Source organism: Sciurus vulgaris (genome assembly GCF_902686455.1).
Source record: "Sciurus vulgaris genome assembly, chromosome: 19".
Classification (NCBI taxonomy): Eukaryota; Metazoa; Chordata; class Mammalia; order Rodentia; family Sciuridae; genus Sciurus; species Sciurus vulgaris.
Genome location: NC_136480.1, coordinates 15,272,890 through 15,294,486, shown reverse-complemented (window position 1 = coordinate 15,294,486; position 21,597 = coordinate 15,272,890). Strand labels below are relative to the sequence as shown.

At 44.1% G+C, this 21,597-nt stretch overlaps 1 protein-coding gene across 2 annotated transcripts in view; it reads right to left on the bottom strand.

Annotated features, from left to right (window-relative positions):
* IL5RA (interleukin 5 receptor subunit alpha) overlaps nt 1-9,192 on the bottom strand; it is a 42,805-nt gene extending 33,613 nt beyond the window's left edge. For both annotated transcript variants that reach the window (XR_013760856.1, XM_079122210.1), the window contains exons 1-3: nt 9,005-9,192; nt 3,124-3,212; nt 664-809 (exon numbers count right to left, since the gene is read on the bottom strand). Coding sequence is in view for 1 of the 2 variants with exons in the window: in XM_079122210.1 (XP_078978336.1) it covers nt 664-809; nt 3,124-3,196 (219 nt within the window). In the remaining variant the exon portion in view is untranslated. The remainder of the gene's footprint in view (nt 1-663; nt 810-3,123; nt 3,213-9,004) is intronic.
* Nucleotides 9,193-21,597: the final 12,405 nt, after the last annotated feature.

Sequence of the window (21,597 nt, the reverse complement as noted above, 5' to 3'; positions counted from 1 at the left end):
ATTTGGTTGGTTCCACAATCTGGCTATGGTGAATTGAGAAGCAATGAACAGCTACATCAATGTTCATAGCTGCTCAATTCACCATAGCCAGATTGTGGAACCAACCTAGATGCCCTTCAGTTGATGAATGGATAAAGAAACTGTGGCATATATATACAATGGAATATTATTCCACCGTGAAGAATGATAAAATTATGGCATTTTCAGGCAAATGGATGAAATTGGAGAATATCATGCTAAGTGAGATAAGCCAATCTCAAAAAACTAAAGGACGAATGAGCTCACTGATAAGCGGATGAGGACATATAATGGGGGGTGGGAGGGGTTAGCATTAGGGTTAGGGTTAGGGTTAGGTTTAGGGTTAGGGTTAAGGAGGGTGGTAAGAATGGAGGAAGGAAGGACTGTATAGAGGGAAAAGAGGGGTGGGAGGGGAGGGGGGAAGGGAAAATAACAGAATGAATCAAACAACATTACCCTATGTAAATTTATGATTACACAAATGATATGCCTTGACTCCATGTACAAATAGAGAAACAACATGTATCCCATTTGTTTACAATAAAAAAATTCATTTGATTAAAAAATACAGTCAAACTCTAAAAAATGCAGCTAAGATCAGTATTTACTCTAAATAGCAATAGTGGCAGGAGAGGGGATATTTACGTCGTCAGGCTGCGGGGCGTTGATTTTCACGTGATATTCCAGGTTAGCGAGCCTGGGCTCTTGTTCAGGGTTTGGTTCCCAGCGTAAAAGGACTTGAGCTAAACCGGTGACTTCAATGGTGAAATTCACAGGTGGCAGAAGGGACACTGTGGAAAGAATAGAAAGCAACACGGTGTTGGGTTGGACACAAACAGTCCTTCCAAGTATCTAAAACTATTTTATGGTCCAGTGAAGTGTTTTGTTATGAGCGTTAAGATGTATGGTACTAAAATAATTGTTGAAAGGCTTCTTTAAAATTGTTTCCTACTCATTCTCTTTTCTTGACTTTTCCCAAGCGTCTACCTATACCATGGACATGGTTTTTATTGAAATATGAATATTTTTCAACATCATTTATTATAACCGTAGTTTTTAAACCGAGGGCCATTATCCATTAATGGGTGGCAATAAGAATTTATTGGGTTGTGACCAGCATTTTTTTTTTTTTTTTGAGATAAGGAAGAAATACAGAATAGAAAATACCAGAATAGAAAATAACAGGGCACATCAAACATAGTAAGACTAAGAGTTTCTTTGTGAATCTCTCGTTTCCATTGTGTAAAGGTACCGATATATTTATTTGTATGTGTGATCATGATGTAGAAAGTGTGTTTATTTCCTAATAGGAGTCACAGTCAAATGTGTTTGTGACCATGATTATTTAGATCATTTATAGAAAACAGCTTTTTTTTCCCCCCTTCATGAACCACTCTTGGCCTTGGCTTTAAAAAAAAAAAAAATTATTTAATGACAAAGTCAAATGAGTTTTGTAAAGATGACCTAGAGGAAGAAAATAAAAATCTCCTACAGTCCTACCATTAAGAATGACATTAAGGGCTGGGGCTGGGGCTCAGTGGTGGAGCGCTTGCCTTGCACGTGTGAGGCACTGGGTTCGATCCTCAGCACCATGTAAAAAAAATAGTAAAGTTATTGGAACAAAATTTTTTTTAAATCTGCAATTCTATCATTAAGAATGACATTAACATTATATAGTCACTATACATTTTTTTCTGAGCATGTATTTATACAACTATTTTTTTTTTAACCAAAATTAGGCTAATACTGTACATGCCATTAAAAAATACCCCCCCCCCTTTTTTTTTTGGTACCAGGGATTGAACTCAGGGGCACTCAACCACTGAGCCACATCCCCAACCCTATTTTGTATTTTATTTAGAGACAGGGTCTTCGCTGAGTTGCTGAGCACCTCACTCTTGCCGAGGCTGGCTTTGAACTTGCCATCCTCCTGCCTCAGCCTCCCCAGCCACTTGCAAGACAGGCGTGTGCCACTGCACCCAGCCAGAACCTTCTTGGTTCACTGACTGACGTGTTGGGATTTTTCATTGACCTTGAAGAGTCTTCCGAAACTCTGTACCCACCCCTGCTACATCAGGGTTTCCAGGGCTCAGCCTAGATTGTCCCAGTCACTGTTGTTGTATCAGTTTAAATGAAAGTCAAGCCGAGTCTTCATTACCTTAGTCACACTCTGCATACTTCAAGGGCTCAGTAGTCACACAGGGATGGCAGCCACTTCTTTGGACAATACGGGCAGAGCACTGTCGCTCATAAAAAGGTCTATGGGGCAGCTTTCCTTTCTTTAACTCTGTTCTCACACCAAACCCGTTGTTATGGTGTGGCAGTGAGGTGTCCCCCAGAAGCTCACATGGGAGACCATGCAGGAAGGTTCAGAGGAGAAATGATTGGGTTGGGAGAGTCTTAACCCAATCAGTGGATTGATCCCTGATGGGATTGACTGAAGTGGTAGGTGTGGCTGGAGGAGGTGGGAATGGGGCATGGCTTTGGGTATATATTTGTATCTGGAGAGTGGAGTCTCTCTCTCTGCTTCCTGATGATGTCAGCTGCTTCCCTCTGCCATGCTCTCCCGCCATGATGTCCAGCCTCACCTGGAGCCCCGAGGAATAAAGCCAGCCTTCTATGGACTGAGACCTCTGAAACCCTGAGCCCTAGAATCAACCTTTCCTCCTCTACAATTGTGCTGGTCAGATCTCTTAGTCACAGCAGAGAAATAGCTGACTGAGACACCCATCAACAAGCTTCCTAACAAAACAGAAGTCTGTTGCTATTTCCTTGAGCTCTCTGACCAGTACTCCTCGTGGGAGGACATTCTGCCTGTGACCAGCAGGGCCAGCCGCATGTCCACACACACACTTGGGACTGAATTTTCCACGGCAGCCTAAGGTTTCATTTCTGCCAAGGCTACTTTTTTAAAACAGAGTGTATTCAAAGAGTGAGTATTCCGGTTTTTTCTTTTATAAAATATCCTAACTGTGGGTTTACCTAGGGGGAAATCATGCTATCCGTCTTATAATGTACTTATTTTTAAAAATAAACACTACTGAGTTGATAATTTTTAAAAAATTAAAAAAATACACATGACTAAGTTGAATCCAAGGTCCTTACACTTTGGGGCAGGAAGTAGGTCGGCCTGCAGTATCACCGTGGCCCCCCAAAGAATCAGGAGTTCAGCAACCATGACGGGCAGTCAGATCCTGCAGAGAGCAAGGGGATGTTAGAGAGCGTCCCGCTGGCATTTCTGAGAAACAGTGACAGCCCCTTTCTAAAGTAACATGTGGGCATTTGAAATTTAACAAGCATTTGTGACCTGCATTTTTTTTTTTTTTGGTACCGGGGTTTGAACCCAGGGGTGCTTTATCACTGAGCCACATCCCCAGCCCTTTTTAGTATTTTATTTAGAGACAGGGTCTCATTGAGTTGCTCAGGGCCTCGCTAAGTTGCTAAGGCTGGCTCGGAACTCGTGATCCTCCTGCCTCAGCCTCCCAAGCTGCCGAGATCATCGGCGCATGCTACCGTGCCTGGCCGTGAGGTGTATCTTCCACAGGCTAGGAATACAAAGACACTAGAATTTGCTCTTTGGCTCTCCAGAGTCTGAGAAGCAGAATGACATGTAAATCAAGAGCGGAAGACCAAACACCTGGCCCGGTTTAGATTTGTAGGAGCACAGGGATTCTTTTCTAAGGGGTGAGCTGGAGGATGCACAGAGCACTCCAGAGAGGAACGCAAACAGAAGAGAGACGGCGACCAGAGCAGGCCTCCCCGTGAGGGAGGTGCTAGGCACAGTTAGCAGCAGACATAAACATCACCAGGAGTATTTGAGTATAAGCCACAGGCTAGGGGTGGTAACTGGGTGGCAGAGTGGGTATTTATAGTGCACCAGGCCCTGGCTTCCATCTCCAGCAATGTTCATACCTACTTGAGACAAATGAACGATGAGAGTGAATCTGCAGTTGGAAAAGTTACCATCACTCGGTGTGAGAAGGCGGGAAAGCCTGAGCGTCCTGTTGCACAGGGCAAAGAGCAGACAGGAGCATCTGTTGCTGGAAACTGCGCATTAGAAATATCTTCGAGAACACAAGCAACAATAAGTGTTGGCGAGGATGTGGGAAACAGGCACACGCATCCATTGCTGGTGGGACTGTGGATTGGTGCAACCACTCTGGAAAGCAGTGTGGAGATTCCTCAGAAAACTTGGAATGGGGGCTGGGGAAATAGCTCAGTTGGTAGAGTGCTTGCCTTACGAGCACAGGGCCCTGGGTTCGATCCCCAGCACCGCAAAAAAAAAAAAAAAAAAAGAAAGAAAGAAAGAAAAAGAAAGCTTGGAATGGAACCACCATTTAACCCAGCTATACCACTCCCCGGTTTATACCCAAAGGACTTAAAATCAGCATGCTGTAGTTACACAATCAATGTTTATAATAGCTCAATTTACAATAGCTAAGCTATGGAACCAATCTAGGTGCCCTTCAACAGATGAATGGATAAAGGAAATGTGGTATATATACAAAATGGAATACTACTCAATCATTAAGAAGAATGAAATTATGGCCTTTGTAGGTAAATGGATGGAGCTAGAGAATATCATACTAAGTGAAGTAAGCCAATCCCAAAAAACCAAAGGCTGAATGTTCTCTCTGATATGTTAATTCACAATGAGGGGGGTGCTAGGGAAGAACAGAGGTACTTTAGATTAGACAGAGGGAAGTGAAGGGAGGGGTGGGGTATGGGTTTAGGAATGATAGTAGAATGAATCAGACCTTATCACCCTGTGTGTATGTATGACTACATAAATGGTGTGATTCTACATCATGTACAACCAGAAGAATGAGAAGTTATACTGTTTATGTATGATGTATCAAAAGGCATTCTACTGTCATGCATAACTAATTAGAAAACATTAAAGAAAAATAAATCTCGGGCTTCTCTCTGCATAGGAATTTCTCCTAGGAGACATCCTCAAACAATCCTCCCACAGCTGTCCTTCCTGCTGCCCCGGTGATTCAGTGCATGACATCTATGGTTATTATCTATTATCTAGAAAGTACTTCCATAGATCTCATTCCTACCTACAAAGGAAATGAGTCTGAACAACTGAATAATGTGTCAAAGAACAAGTCACCGCCAAGTCGTGAACTTGAGCCCCCTCTAGAATCCTCCAACAACAAAATCTAAGCTCCACGGTACTAATTAGAATGACTTAACAGTTCTAGGTTTAAAATTTCATTTTAATAGCTTGATATTTTCCAAATATTACTTTAGTAGAACCAGAGAGGGGGAAATCCTGACTAAATAGCTAAGTTCAGAAAATAGCTCAAACCTCTTGGTTTTTTCCTTCTGCTTAACTAAGTTACTGCTGAAGTTACCGCTATTACTACATGAGTAACTAATGAAATTAGAAAAAGGTCACAATGGTAAGAAAGAAATAGCATCAAAACCATAAAGTCCTTTTTCAAATAAACTGAAGCCTTGCTCATCAGAATCATGTCAGTTTGGACAGAAATAATCTCGTTTCTTTTACTGACAACCACAGCAAGTAGTGAATGATGTTTTCAACCAACAGCAACAATGAAACCAAAGCACACATTTTAATATTTTTTCAAATTTTCAGCAAGTGCATATTTTCTTGAGTCAAAGGGAAGTGTTAGCAATCTACTGAGCCTGAGCAGAAAAGATAAAGTGTCCTTTTGAACAACAAAGAGAGCTTCCTCTTCAGATTGTGCAAGTGATGTCTTAAGATGCCAGCGTTTCCTGAAATGATATCAAATACAATCTAACTGCACTTATTTCATTAATAGGAATTCCAGATCAGGGGAAAAAAAATAATGGCAAAATTAACATCCCCTAGTGACTTTTACTAACCGGTCAAGTCAGAGGTCTGTTAGGACCAGACATGTAAAAATAAGAAAAATCTGTTTATTTTTTGCCATTACATTGGTTGAATTTCTCAGCGGGGAGATAATGGAATATTTTACATAAGCGAGAACTCTCCCCTAGAATTTGCCCTGTCGTTATATGCAGTTAGAATTGTTTTTCAAATTTCATCATTCAAACCTTTTTTGATAATCAAGTTTTTTGCAAAAAAAATTTGCATCTCATGGTGCTATTTTCTATTCAAGTAGATAATACTGTGGAAAGAAAATCAATTGTCCCGTTGGGCTACAGTTTACTCAATCAAGAGTCTAAAGATGACCACGAAGAACGAATCTGGAAGTGCCGATGGATTTCAGACAGGCTGAGCTTTCCTGGAGACTGGGCCTGTGAATCCCCACATTTTCTTGGAATCTCACCCAGTCTCTGCTCTGTTCTATGGAAGCACCCCTAGCTGTCGCCCCTTCAAACTTCTGGTCCCCTGCAGAGCAGTCATCCAGGCCGGGAGAGGGGAGGAAGGCAGAGACTCAAATCTCCCTGGGCCATCTCTTTAATCCCAAAATACACCGTCTTAATCACCGTGCAAGAATAGAGCGAATCTGCCAGTTGTATTTTTACGCACACGTATATAACCTCAGAGTGCTAATACATGGTGTCCTGGCTGTCAGTAAAAATCCAACAGGAAACAATTACCCATGAGGATGCTGAAGTCATTGCTCTTACTACAAAAGTCACTAATGAAATAGAAAAAGGCCACAGATTCAACAGGATGAAGCAGACCCAGGTTGCCTACCTACGGTCACTCAGGAATCCACGCTCGATCTTGAGGAGAGGCTTAGGGGCTACTTGTGCGAGTGACTCGTATGTAGTTGAATCAACCTGCGATTCCTCGAGTGCCCTCACCAATCTCTCTTCCGGTGGGCGATGAAATGAGAAAGAAAACATCTCTTGCCGGACAGATGTTTCTAGAAAGTTGAGTCAGGTGTTAACCCTGGGCCATGGACTTCCCCGGTGTTCTGGAGAATCAGCCAGGGTCACAGAATCTTTCCCCTTTTTTGTGTCTTGATTATTTTCTCTGCCCGGAGCAGAGAAACCATTACAAAAAAAAAGCATTACAACCAAAGTTGGTTTTGTACCCCATTTTTAGAGCCTTTTTGAGTTAGCTGTAGTGACATCTAATTCCGGGCTCAACCTCAGTGGCAGGATTCATGCCCTGTTAGACTCTGTAAGGCCTTGACTTCCACTTTTATCTTGCAGTCAGTAATATAATCCATTTTTTTTTTTTTTTTTAGGGAAAAGGAATGAATGTAATAAACCAAGGGACATATTCAGCTGGGTCTAATGCACTCGCCCCCAGAGAAAAGCTGGGCACATCCCTAGAAATAAAACGTCTAACAAGGACGGTTCAGGCGGTTATTAGTTGGGTTTTGTTTTACCCTCGTGAACTTCTGGTTAATTTTCTGAGATAGTCCTAACATACCATTCACGGGTTCCCACTGTGGCCACACACACAGAAGCTCCTGTCTGTCTAAGTGGAGGGGATACCGCCACCCTGCGTGTTGGGACAATTTGCTACCAATATTCTGACAGGTAGATGGATTCTCTGCAATCCCACATGATGTGACTGATCATCCTGCATCCCTGGGCACCCCTGTCCACCCACACTCCTCAAAACCAGGCTGACAGTAGAAACCAAGGACCCCGTTGGTTGTGTCTGTGCTAATGGTGGCGACCCCAGCACCCCGCATGGGGCCGGGCGTGGGGCAGCTGGTCCTTGTGCCTGGCTCTGGGTACAGCAGAGGTGAATCAATACGCAGCCCTGAGGAGCCAGGACATGTGTGCCGACATCAACCAGGGGGACAGGAAGCTCAGCAGTGGGACGGAACAGGGTGCCTGGAACAAGCCCCGGCCCCTGGGTCCCTGGCTTAAAAATTCTCCAGCAGCAATTCAAGTGATGTAACCACATCAGGGGACTTGATTTCGGGAAACTTTTAACATTTACAAGATTAACTGCTTTTTGAATAACAATGAAAGAGGAAGTATTCACATGAGGTAGAAATCTAGAAATCCTACCAGGTAATGAAATGCTCAGTGTAGTTCATTGGAATTGAATATCCAATGCATCACTGAAGTCTAACTATGAAACATAGTCACTTTGCATGCATTCAGAATTTTAGGCCCATGGAGTATTTAAAAAGTCTAGTTTCTCTTTTCTATCTATTGCCTTCCTTCATTCTTCTTCCTTTGTTTTCTCCATGCATGTCTTCTTTTTTTCTTTCTTTCTTTCTTTTTTTAGTTGAAGATGGATACAACATCCTTATTTTATTTATTCATCTTTATGTGGTGCTGAGGATGGAACCCAGTGCCTCACACGTGCCAGGCAAGCGCTCCAGCACTGAGTCACAGCCCCATGCATGTCTTCTATCCACATGGAAATATATTTTCCTTGCTTTGGGTAAATTAACTAAGTGAACACAAAGCCAATGAGAGATCTTGGCGACTCTCTGAACATTTTAGATAAGACATATTTGGAAATCCAAACACCTCCAGCAGAAACAAAAAGCGACAGGCCCTTGTTAGAGACGATAACATCAGTTCCTTTTTGCTACTGGGTCTTAATTTGCAACTTTTAAAATTAACCCTGACACTTCCTCACCCAGATATTTTTATTGCACTCTTTACCGTGTTTTCAAAACTCATGTATTTTCTAAGAAATTTTGGCTGCATAAATGGTCTAGATTTAATCCCATCAAGCATCTATCTGGAGCAGTGGAAAACAGATGCCTCATATTTATCTGAAGTCTCAACAGAATCGTGAGCATTATAACAGGACTCACCCCAGCGTGGATCAGCACATGGGTTACTTAAGCCATGCATAAAGGGAAAAAAGCAGACTCTGGCCAGAACCTGCCCAGTTCACATCTGGGAACATCATTAATTCTGTCCTTCCTGAGAAAAGTTCTAAAGGGTTTTTGTTTTATTTTAAAGATATTCATACCTTTATCAATCCTTACTTCTCACTTTCCTTCTCCCCTGCCTATCGTGAAATGATTAGGAGGTGGTGCCCAGGTCTCTCTGGTACAGCCCATGTCATAGGAAGAGGCGTTAATCTGCTCACCTGGGATGAGTCAGGCTTCTGGTGACCGCTTCCTGAGAAGTGCAGTGGCCGGGCAGTCAGGTGGCAGCCGGGCATGGAGAATGAGCCTTATCTGCCAGTGCACTTGACTTTGAGAGGGTTCTTGACTATGTCATAACAGCTGTACCGTTACAAGCTGGCAGGCAGTCTCCTCCGTGGTGGAAGGGCAGTCCACCTTCACTAAGCAAATACAGAGGAGGGAGTGGAAAGAGGACGAGAGTGGGTGAGCCTTGCACTGCCAATGGTCACCCCGCTGTCAATCAAAAGCATCTCCCAAGTCCGGATAGCCACTATCTGATAACTGTCTCGTCTGCACCATGACCCACTTTGGGAGATGGTTAGCTCTCTTTGGGAGTTGAAATTAACTTTTGCTGGTGGCCACCAGGTAATCGAATCTTCTCCAGACCCTCTAAAGCTTTGCACTTAAAAAAAAATCTTTTTATTAGTTGTTGATCGACCTTTATTTTATTTACTTATTTATATGTGGTGCTGAGGGTCAAACCCAGTGCCTCACCCGTGCCAGGCAAGCGCTCTACCACTGAGCTACGACCCCAGCCTATGCATTTGTTTGTTTGTTTGTTTTTTTAATGTGCTTCATCAGCTGGAGTAGTTAGTGTTTCTCATCTCCTGTTCAAAACCAGGCATATGACTGGACAAGCGGTAGAGTCTGAGGAATAAGAACAGCCCCTCGTTCTGAGCCTGAGGGGCAATTCTCAGTCATCGGGCAATCCCTTGGCCCTCCTCTGTCTTGGTAGCAGGTCTTGTTTCCATGTAAGCAAACCAACTTGGATTTTTTTCCCTTTGTTCCATTTAAAAAAACAAAAACAAAATTTTTTGTTATTGTTGAAGGATCTTTATTTCTTGATTTATATGTGGTGCTGAGATTCGAACCCAGGGCCTCACATGTGCCAGGCAAGCGCTCTACCACTGAGCTACCACCCCAGCCTGCTATTTTTCTTTTGTTGGCTTCTAGGGAATTTCAGAGTCAGCAGCTAGTAGAGCTGCCTTCTGTTAAAAATGTGACTTAGGGGGCTGGGGATATAGCTCAGTTGGTAGAGTGCTTGCCTCACAAGTATAAGGCCCTGGGTTCAATCCCCAGCACCGCAAAAATAAATAAATAAATAAATAAAATGTGACTTAGGGGCTGGGGTGGTGGCTCAGTGATAGAGTGCTCACCTAGCATGTGAGAGGCACTGGGTTCGAGCCTCAGCACCACATAAAAACATAAATAAGTAAAGTTTAAAAAATTGTGTAAAAAAAAAAAAAATGTGTCTTAGGGTAGGGCTGACCAGATCAGAATGGTGCTGGGCGCATTATCCGTGCAGGGCTTCAGGCTTAGCCCTGGGGACGTGTGTGGTGGCCTTACACAACCCAGGAGAAGCGTGGAGCAGAGAGCAGATGCGGGAGCAGATCGCCTAGGTTAGACCAGCGTTTCCCCAATGAGAGGATCAACAGAGAGCCCACTGCAGGAAACTTCCACCGGGCTCCTCGTGTGTCCGGCGAGAGCACCATGGGTGTGTGCTCCCGGGGTTGCCAAGGTCACCGTTTGGGCAGTTGCCCCCAAATGAAACCAGATCAACCATTGTTAGATGACCTGCAAAAAGTGACTTTCCTTGGGGAAAGGGGCAGTAAAAGGACAGAGAGATCCAACTCCGTGTGAAGACGGGCCCAGAAAAGTGAAGATAGGGTATCAACCACCTGCCTTTGAAGCCCTATTTATCTAAGTTTGGTCGTAGAACGTTGGTCACTAAAGAGGCTTAAAATACTTATTAGTCACTGCGCGGGCAGTACCGTGGGCTGCGTGAATGCTCGCTGTAGTTTTTACTCTTCTGCAGTCCGTGTTTGCTGAATGCAGCTGTGCACGTGCAGGTGCTCTCAGAGTTACAGAACTCTGGGGACTGGCTGCTCCCCTGGCCGATGCTCGCCCAGGCGTGTGATCCAGTACCAACTATGCCAAAAAAAATTTAAAAATCACATGCTCGTGCGTTTCTCCTCCCTGTTTTCCTAAGAGTCATGGAAAACAAGCAGGAAATTGTGCAGTTTATTTTTGATGGCATTCCTTTCATTCTTTAGAATACAACGTCCACGTCCAAAGAGATTGCGACGGAACATGCCGGAAGATTTCCCCAAAGTGGTTTTTCATAAAGTGAAATCCATCTTGCCTGGGTTTAGCCAAATGCCATAGGTAAAAATCCAAACAGTGATAACTTGGAAAGGGGCTGCACTCCCTGCAAAGTCTGGTTCACTGAGCTTATTAAAGGTCTCAACTTCTCTGTGGAAAAAACTTGAAATGTAGACCAAGATTTATACAAAAGAGAGTGAAATTCACTGTAACAGCTTTACTTGTAAGAGTCAAATTAATATAAGAATGATTAAGAGAAGGATATAAGTTTATTTTCTTGGTACTGGGGATCAAACCTGGGGTTCTGTATTTCTGAGTTTTTTAAAAATTTTGAGATAGGGTCTTGGTAAGTTGCTAAGGCTGGCCTCCAACTTGTGATCCTCCCGTCTCAGCCTCTTGAGTCGCTGGGATTACAGGTGTGTGTCACCATGCTGGTCTGGGATGTAACTTCTAATGTTGCAATACATGGATATGAAGAAGGGTGTTTTTCAAGAACTCTGGCATTAAAGAAAAGTATTAAATGAACAGGAAAGTACAAATGCACATCATTCTTTTTCAAAATCTCAGTTTTGGTTAGATGCTAAGACAGGAGAGGCTGTATGTAAATGGTAGGTGTATTAGTCAGGTTTTGCTACAAAAACAACCACAAGCTCATCTGTGTAAACAATAAGGATTTGATTCTCACCTGCATGTCCGAGTTTTGACTGGGGTCTGGTCTACCTTGGGTTGGGCTCCAGATTACAGAGTGGGATCAGGTTTGTTCTAAGCATCTGCCCATCATTGGGAACCAGCATCTACTCAGAGCATATTCTTTTCATGGTGGTAGCCAAGGTGCAAACAGGAAAATCAACTGCACAGGCACCTAGCAAATGGCATGGTCAAACCCAGGGTCAGCTGCCCAAGCCCAAAGTACACTCTGCCCAACCTGAGAAGGGCCAACGGTAAAGGGACAGATTTGTATGAGTGAAGCATTGCGACCAATAGTTGTTCTACTGCTGCAGAATTCATGTGTCTTTAATTTTATCCCTGTGCTTCTCTATATAGAAATGTTTCATTCCATACGAAGGTGGGAATAAAATGGTAATTTTAAAAATACTAGAGACACAGAGTAGAACCGAGAATCCAGAAATAAACTTTCACATGTACGGCCAATTGATTTTTGGTGAGGGTGCCGAGTTCATTCAACAGGGCGAAGATCAGTTTCCCGGCAGATGCTGTATGTGCAAGAAATGTTATGGAAACTTTGCCTCATGACATATAGAAAAAATTAACTTAAAAGTGAGAAAAGACCTAAAAGAGTTGAAATGATAAAATTCCTGGAAGAACAAATAGGTATGAATCTTCATAACCTTGGATGAGGCTGCTTTTAAAAATAAGATACCAAAGAACAGCAACAGAAAATATAGATAAAAGGCATTTCACTAAGAAGTTTCCAAGGATTCTATGAAGAAGATAAAAAGGTAGCTTATAAAATGGGAAAAATATTTTCAAATATGGATTTGAGAAAGGGTTTGTTCCTAGACTATATAAAGAACACTTATAACCCAACAATATAAAGACTAATAACCCAGTTTAAAAATGGACACAGGATCGGAACACAGTTATTTCCAAACAATGTGACCATGAGAAGCCACTCAACGTCATTAGCCATCAAGGATGTCCATTCAAAACCACAGGGAGAAACATTTCACAGCCCCAGAGTGGCTAAAATATGGACAGGCAGTATCAAGTGTTGGTGAGGATGTGGAGCAACTGGAATCTTCCTCTGCCGTGAGCTGGGCTTATAAAATGGTGTAGTTACTTTGGAAAATAACCAGGCATTTCTCCAGAAGGATAAGCATAGAGTCTGAGTATGATCCAGCAATTACATTCCTAGGCAAAGACCCACCCAAGAGAATTGAAAACGTACGTCCAAAAAATGATATGTGAATATTGATAGAAGCTAGAGGCAAGGAGCGAGAACAACTTTGCTGTTCTTTGACGACTGAGGTTCATGCCATGGAAGGCTGTTCAGCGACCCAAAGGAATTACATTTGAGTCATTTCCCCTTCTTGGCTATTAAAAGTCCTACTATGAACAAATACATTTTTTTTTTGTTTTGTTTTGTTTTTTTGGTACCAGAGACAGCTGACCACCAAGCCACATCCCCAGCCCTTTTTCTTTTTCATTTTGAGACAGGGCGTTGCTGAGTCTCATAGGGTCTCGCTAAGCTGCCGAGGCTGGCTTTGAACTTGTGATCCTCCTGCCTCAGCCTCCCGAGTCACTGGGATTCTAGGTGTGCACCACAGTGCCGGGCTTCAGATGTGAATGTGCATGTGGACCTATGTTTTCAGCTCTCTTGGGCAGGTATTTACCTGGGGATCAAATTGCTGGCACGATACAACATGGATGGACTTTGAAAATATGCAGCTCAGTGAAATTAGAAAAGAGGACACATTGCAGAATACCACTTCCATGAAGTGTCCAGATCAGACTAATGTAGAAAAACATACTAGTGGTCGCCTAGGGTTGTGGTTGGAGGGAGAACCCTGGCGGGTGTAGAACATGGGAAATGAGTGTGTGGGGGTGTGAGGCTTCTTTTGGGGTGAGGAAAATATTTTATTTCGATCGTGGTGGTGGTTACCGGCTCCGTGAGCATCGTAAAAGCACGGAGTTACATACCTTAGGTAAATGGTGACAGGTGAATGATATCTCAATAAAACTACCATAAAAATACTAGAATGATGCCCTGACTAGATTTAATCAGAGTGTTGGGTAGCTATTAGAAAAATCCAAGATTAAAATCAATACGTGGATTTACCACGTGCCATGAAAAGCCACGGATCACCTTTAAGATGACTCGAAAACTTGTCTTCAGACTGTGACAATGTTAGTGCCATTTTTGACCCATTCTTTTCCAGTTCTTTATGTAGCAACCAAGTCTTTGCACTGGAAGTCATATGTAGGAAATCAACCAGAATGTATTAAAAAAAAAAAAAAAAAAAAAAAAAAAAAAAAAAAAACCAACAACAACAAAAATGGGAGTTAAAATCAAAGTCCATGCATGTACTGTAGTCGGATGAACCCAACTACTATGGTGTTGCACACCTGTAATCCTGGTGACTCGAGGCCGAGGCAGGAGGATCACAAGTTCGAGGCCAGCTTACTCACTGGGCGAGGCCCTCAGAAACCTAGTGAGACTCCATCTGAAAATTAAAAAATAAAAAGGGCTGGGGATGTTGTTCCGTAAACGTCCCTGGATTCAATCTCTGGTACCCACCCTCCAAAAGTAATTTTTAAAAAATCAAAGAATGACCCTGTTAAACTGACTTTCTTAATGTGTCACCATACCCTGCTTCAGCGAAGAGAGGACCTAGTGAGGGCTGGGAGGGTTGACTGCTTTGTACACATCCTCTGGGAACCCCATAAACCTGCTTTACAGATGAGGAAACTGGGGCTTAGAGAATTTACACAGCCCGCACGGCTTGTTTGTGACGCTTCCCACGTTCACAGTACTCAGAGGGCAAAACCTTGATCCTGGAATTGTGCTAGTTGTTTTAAGAGAAAGTGTAAGCTCATGGCCCACACGTGACGGAGGCGGGAGATGGGAGCAGACCCCGGATCAGCCAGCTTTCCTTTATTCTGCAGCGAGGTCCATGGATCAGGCCCAGGAGGGCCCGTTTTCTGGGCGTGGAGCTGGCCCTGGTCACAGAAAGTCTGGATTTTAGAGTTTCATGGGACACTGTGGACGTGCCAGGACCTGGGTGCGACAGTTAGAACTTTACCTCGGGAAAGCGGTTGTGTGAAGGTTGAGAGTCACTGTCACCGGGAAGGGCTCACACCTCGGCAGTCCCTGCTGTCTCCTTCCTCTGGACCCACGTCACCTGGAGCTTCACAGTCTGTCTACGTGTCCCCTTTCAGGCCTCATCTGCAGCGGGGACCGGTGAGTCCAGGGCCCAGGGCTGCAGGGTCTGCCTCCCTCCTTCCAGGTGCACCCGGCTGGGAGGGTGCACGCTGGCTTCTGGTGGAGAGGCCGGGAAGGCCCGGGAAGGGATGGAGTCTCCTTTTCCCTGGGGACCACCGTTGCTGGGAGAGGATGCTCTGCAGGGGGAGGTTTCATGTTTGGCCAGTCTCCCTCCCTCTTCGTGCCACACCGTACCTCTTGGGGAGCCGTCTGGTAGGAATATCCTTCTCCATGACCCTTCAGAAACACCATGACAAGTGGTTCGCTTGGGGTGACTGTTATTTGGTGGCCGTGGGTGAGAGGTGCCTCTTGAGAAACGCCCTATTACTGCACATTAGGTCTGCTGTCCTCTGCTACCTGGGGACCTCGCCCAGGGCCCTTTCTCTGCCCGGAGTGTGCTCTCACCTGCTGACCTTTATCGTACCTCCCTACTGTGGGGACTGGGATGTTCTTCTCTCCTGTGCCCCCCCCAGGTCTCACGGCTTGAATCTGAGATGGACTGGAGGGCAGGTCTTCACCTAGCTTGGTTCTCTGAGCACTTTTTCCCAGTACCCAGCACACAGAGCAGGCTGTCCTATGTTAGGGACAGAAGAGGATTTCTGTTGATGCGACAGGGAATTTTACATGAACCTCTACTTAAAAGTAAATAACATGGTGGAGACCATGTCCTAGAAGCTGAATGTAGACACTTCTTGGTTCTGATCTGAGGTTGCTGATGATTCAGAATTTTGAAGGTGATTATGCTCAGTCTTTTACCCTTGGGCCTCTGTTCTTTTCACCATTATCGAAGTCCCATCTTTTAAAATTAACGACCCAGTATGAAGTTTCAGAGCAGCTAAAATTGATTTGTCTATTTACTTACCTCTTTTAAATGTAAAATAAAATTGCATTTGTGTGTAAAATCCCCCAGCTCCGACGAAAATTGCGAGTCTACATTTGCCAAGAAATATCTTTATTTGTCCTCTGGGAGATCTTAAACTTTAGTTGGCTTCTATTAAACTTTTATGAGAACAAAACTAGCAAATGACTTTGGCTTCCAACAGGTACTTTTTGTTGTTTCAAACGAAGAGCGCACACTCCTGACACGGAGCTTGTTCTTCTCAATAAATTACTTTGCATCCTTTACAAAGAAAAGGCTGGGGAGAGCGGGGAGGGGCGGCAAGACAACCCCTGGTAGAAAATTCAAATGAGGTCATCATTATGCTTTATTTGATTTATCTAAATGGCACTTCAAATATCTCCCCCAAGGGGGCGAAATGCTATCATTATTCATTTCTGGCTTAATGAAAAGTATTTTTCTCCTTTCTCTGTCCTATTTTAAAATGCAAATGCTCCCTGGAAGCGTGGTAGATGGAGGAGGCTGAGGGGGAAGGGCGAGGTCCTGGAGCGAAGGCCGGCCTCGGGTCTGGGCAGGCGGCTCTAAGCTGAGCTCCCACTCAGCCGTGGGTTTTTAACTTGAAATCAAACCACTTCCCTAAAACCCAGGAAGGGGGGAAATAGAGAAGGGGTTCAGCATCGAGGCAGATGCAGTTAGTGTTGTTGTGGGTAACATGTCCCATCCACCTCATTTCTTTTTTTGGGTACCAGGGATTGAATTTACAGGCACTCGACCACTGAGCCACATCCCCAGCCCTACTTTGTATCTTATTTAGAGACAGGGTCTCACTGAGTTGCTCAGAGCCTCGCTTTTGCTGAGTCTGGCTTTGAACTCACGATCCTCCTGCTTCGGCCTCCCCAGCCGCTGGGATGACAGGCGTGGGCCACCGTGCCCAGCTCGTCCACCTAATTTCTAAGGCACACTTGGAGGTTTGAGGAGGCTGAATTGAAAGCTGCCAGAGATGTCTGGGCACTGATCGCCAGAACCCTGGAACCTGCTGACTGACGTGGCACACCGGATTAAGGTGAGGTTCTCTCCTGGAGGAGGTTTCCCTGGAGTTGCCGGGTGGGACTGATGCTGTCCCCCAGCTCCTTGTAAGAGGGTAACAGGAGTCCCAGAGGGCTGAAGATGTTCGCTGTGGGCTCTGGAGATGGAGCGGGGTAGCCTCTAGAACCTGGAAAAGGCAGATGCCCCAGGAGCCTCCACAAAGAACCCATTTTAGAGTCCTGACCTCATAACTGTGACACCACAAATTGACATAACTTTATGCTGCATTTGTGGCGATTGGTCCTATTGGGGTTCAATATCTACTGATCCCCAGAGAGTCAAAGTACACACACGGCAATGCAAATCACACAACGAGGTTCTATTGCAAGCTCAAGCCTGGACCGCAACCAGCCCCTCAGACCACTACCATGGCTGAGTGGGGAGCAGCCCCAAGGGATGAGAAAGCACTCTACTTAAGAAATTCCTGGGGCTGGGGAGATAGCTCAGTTGGTAGAGTGCTTGCCTTGTAAGCATAAGGCCCTGGGTTTGATCCCCAGCACCCAAAAAAAAAAAAAAAGAAATTCCTGAACATTCACATACAAAGACCTGTACATTATTGGTTAACATTGGAACAACTGAACATTTGTTCTCTTTTGGTTGGGTCCTGCCAATTTATTTGAATCTCATTGGGTCCCGCCAAAACTGAAGGTCCTGGAGGAAGAAGGGAGGAGGGAGGGGGTGAACTGGGCAGGAGATGAGTCAGGCCAGGCCCCCTCCCCTGTCCTTGATAGATAAGGTTTCCGGGCAGCTGCCCATGTCTCGGACAGACATCTCTTAACAGCCTTGATAAACCCCGGGGGCCCAGTACGTCCTGTTTGTCCTGTATTGGCTCTTGAGGGTAGCACCTGTGCGCCCTTCGCTGGGAAGAGGTTTTACGGGCCAGTTCCCGAAATGGCTTGTTCATGCAACATGGCTGTACAGATGTCACCTTATTCTCAACAGTCCCAGCAGCCGTGGGACATCAGTGCAGGGGTTACCTGGGCTTTCCTCTCTCCTCTCCATCTTCAGCAACTTTCAGTTTTATGCCAGACTCCACTCCCTTCTCTCCCCTCTGCTGCCTCCGTCCTGGCCTGCCCTTCTCAGGACGATGGCCCCAGCCTCCCCACCAGGCCTCCAGCTCCTGTGTGCAGCAATCTTGGGAAACACAGCAGAGTTGGGAAAACTCCTCTTTTTAAAAACCTTCAAGGTCTCATTCTAGTGAGATCTAAATTCAGCCATCTTAAGGTCAAGTGCGGAGCCCTGTCCGATCTGGTCCTCAGAGCGGGCTTCTCCAGGTTTTTTTTGGGAATCAGAGGGGGCTTATTTTTCTTTTCTTTTTTTCTTGTATTTATTCCAGACCTCGATTTTTCTCTTGCTCTATCACTGACCTACACCTTCACTCAGTAGTGGTTTTGAGTCACTGTCCCTTACACTGTAGGTGACCTTAGGCAAATTAACCTCTTCCACCCCCGTTTCCTGCTCTGCGGAATACCTCGCTGGGTGTCTGTTCATATGGTGCAAGCCAATGCAAAGAAAATGCCCGGTACCCATCCAAACAGGGTTCAGACGGGCACAGCCCCACGGCCACGTATCACCCAGGCCATGGGGCCATCATGAGCCCCGAAGGAAGGTGGAGAGACGAGGGATGCAGTACAGTGTGTTACAGACACGGCTCTGCTGCACCTGGTCTCTCTCTCTAGCGCACAGAAGTGAATTGTTTCCCAAAACACAGCAGATCTTAGAGGAACCAGAAGACCCTGGATCTAAGATCTGGTCTAGACTGAAGAAGAATGGAAGATCTTTGCGGGACTCTGCAGCAAGTACAGAAGTACACTCAAATCAACCATTGATCAAGACTCAAAGGGTGTTTTATTCTTTTTTTTTTGTTTGGTTTTGGAAGCAGGGATTGAACCCAGGAGTGCTTAACCCCTGAGCCACATCCCCAGCCCTTTTTATATTTCATTTTGACACAGCGTCTTGCCCAATTGTGTAGGGTCACTAAGCTGCTGAGGCTGGCTTTGAACTCGTGAACCTCCTGCCTCAGCCTCCCAAGCCGCTGGTATTACAGGCTTGTTCCACCATGCCGGGCCCAGAAAGGTGTTTTTAGTCTCCTTTTTCCTTTTTAATCTCTGGGTGCCTTTGAAGTGAAAAATATTCGGATGGAGTTTGGAGAGAACAGTACAAGTGCAGCAGTCCTCCTTCCAGGAGGGTGACTTTTGGGTGTAAGGTGCAGACCCAGAGAGAAGTGGGATTTCTGTATAGCAAACGCCAGTTCCTTTGCAAGTCAGGTTTTATTTCCCTTAGTTGTCAAAGTCCCATCTTGTAGGATGAATGACCCAGTTTGAAATTCCTGGTCCTCATGAGGAGACCGTAGTAAGCATCTTGTGGGGAGGAGGGAGGATCTGGGTGACTTTGGTCGGTCTCACAATCCCCTGGGGTTTTCAGCTGGGCATTGTGTCCACAGAATTATTTTATCCTTTAATTGAATAGTCCCAAAGCTCTTTGTTCCACTTTCATATATGAATACTCCAATAATTGAATTAATTTGAATAAGCATTTCTTGAGAGCCTTTTTAAGCACAGTTTAAAAATTTTATATATTTTTTTGCTTGTATGCAAAAATGTAATTGATTTTAGGGTCAGGTTATTTTGGGGTATAATTTACGTAAGGGAAAGTTCACTCTTCTTAGCGTACTGTTGTGTGCATTTTAACAAACCCACGTACTTGTGTGATCACCACCAAATTAAGCTACAGAAAAATTCTGTCAGCCCCTCTTCCTAACTTGGGAAAGTTCCTTTGTCCTGAACTGCTCCCGTCTCCATTCCCTGGCTATGACAATTTTTCTGTCTCTATAGCCTTTGCTTATTCAAGATGCCATACCAATCATATTAGTTTCTGGAATCTGGCTTTCATAACAAGAGAGAGATGTTGTTGTATGAATCAGTAGTTTGTCCTTTTTAATTGCCAAGTAGTATCCCACATTCCAGTTTGCTTATGCATTCATCTGCTGGGAGAAAATTTGGCTTATTTCTAGCCTTGGGAAATTATGAATACAGCTAGAAGCATTCAAATATCCTTTTTAAGGTCAATATAAGTTTTTGTTTCAGGTAGATATCTAGGAGTAGGTCTGCTGAGGCATAAGTTAAATGTACCATGAACTACTAAAAAGTCTTTTCTAAAGCTGCTGTTAAATGTGTGGTTATACCACCAGTGTATGAGAGTTCTACTACCTTATCAGTGTTTGATGTCAGGTTTTGGGATTTTAAACATTCTAATAGATTTCTAATGGTGCCTCTTTGTGGTTTCCTTAGTGATGATGTCGAACATCTGTACATATGCTTGGTTTCCACAGGGTATAGCTTCTGTTAGATTTACTGCTACCTAGTGTCCATAGAGAATTTAAGCAGTATCATATTTAAGTTCCAATATATATAATTTTTTGCTGCTAGTATAAAGTAGAATTTGTTTTTGTAGGTTAACTGTCTATCTTGAGATTGTGCTAAATATACTTATTAGTCTTAGTAGTTTCTTTGTTGTGTCTTATGTATAGTTTCTGTATAAACCTTCAAGTCTATATGGAGAGATGGTCAGTTTTTCCATGTATTTAACTTCTTTTTCTTTTTCTTTTTTGTAAATGGTGATGAATTACACTTTCAACCTTCTTTAGTAGTCATAGGTTGAACATAAGTGGTGAGTAGGACATTTGTCTTGTTCCTGAAATTAGGGGGAAAGTGATTAAAATTCTAACATTAAGTCTGATATTAGCTGTACTTTTTTTCACAGGTTTTCTTTAGAATCTTGAGGAAATCCCTTGTAAACTAAATTTTTGGGCAGTTTTTATAAGGATGGGTATTGAATATTTAGTGCTTTTTCTGCCTCTGTTGGGATGATCATATAAGTTCCTTTTTAGTCTGTTAGTTTGGTGAGTCACATCGATTTGTTTTTGAACATCAAATCCAGTTAGCCTTCTCTAAATTTGGAATAAACCCAGACTGACAACGATGAGTTCTCTTTCTATATTTTTGCGGTCAGTTTGTTCATATTTTAATTTCGTTTCTATGTTGATGTGGGCTAGTAGTCTGTAAATTAATTTTTGTAATATTTATTTCACATTTGCGCTCCTAATCAGACACTTGTGAGGCAATTCCAGGGCCACACAGACGGAGCCAGCTGTATTGACATTTCTAATGATGGCACCAAGCTCTGGACAGGCGATTTGGACAACACAGTCAGGTCCTGGGACCTGCACGAGGGGCGGCAGCTGCAGCAGCGTGACTTCACCTCACAGATCTCCCTGGGATACTGCCCAGCTGGGGAGTGGCTGGCTGTGGGCATGGAGAGCAGCAACGTGGAAGTGCTGCATGTGAACAAGCCTGACAAGTAGCAGCTGCATGTCCATGAAAGCTGTGTGCTGTCCCTCAGATTTGCTTATTGTGGTAAGTGGTTCGTGAGTACTGGAAAAGACAACCTCCTCAATGCTTGGTGGACCCCTTACAGAGCCAGTATATTCCAGTCCAAAGAGTCCTCTTCAGTGCTTAACTATGACATCTCTGTGGATGATAAGTACATTGTCACTGGCTCAGGGGACAAGAAGGCCACAGTCTATG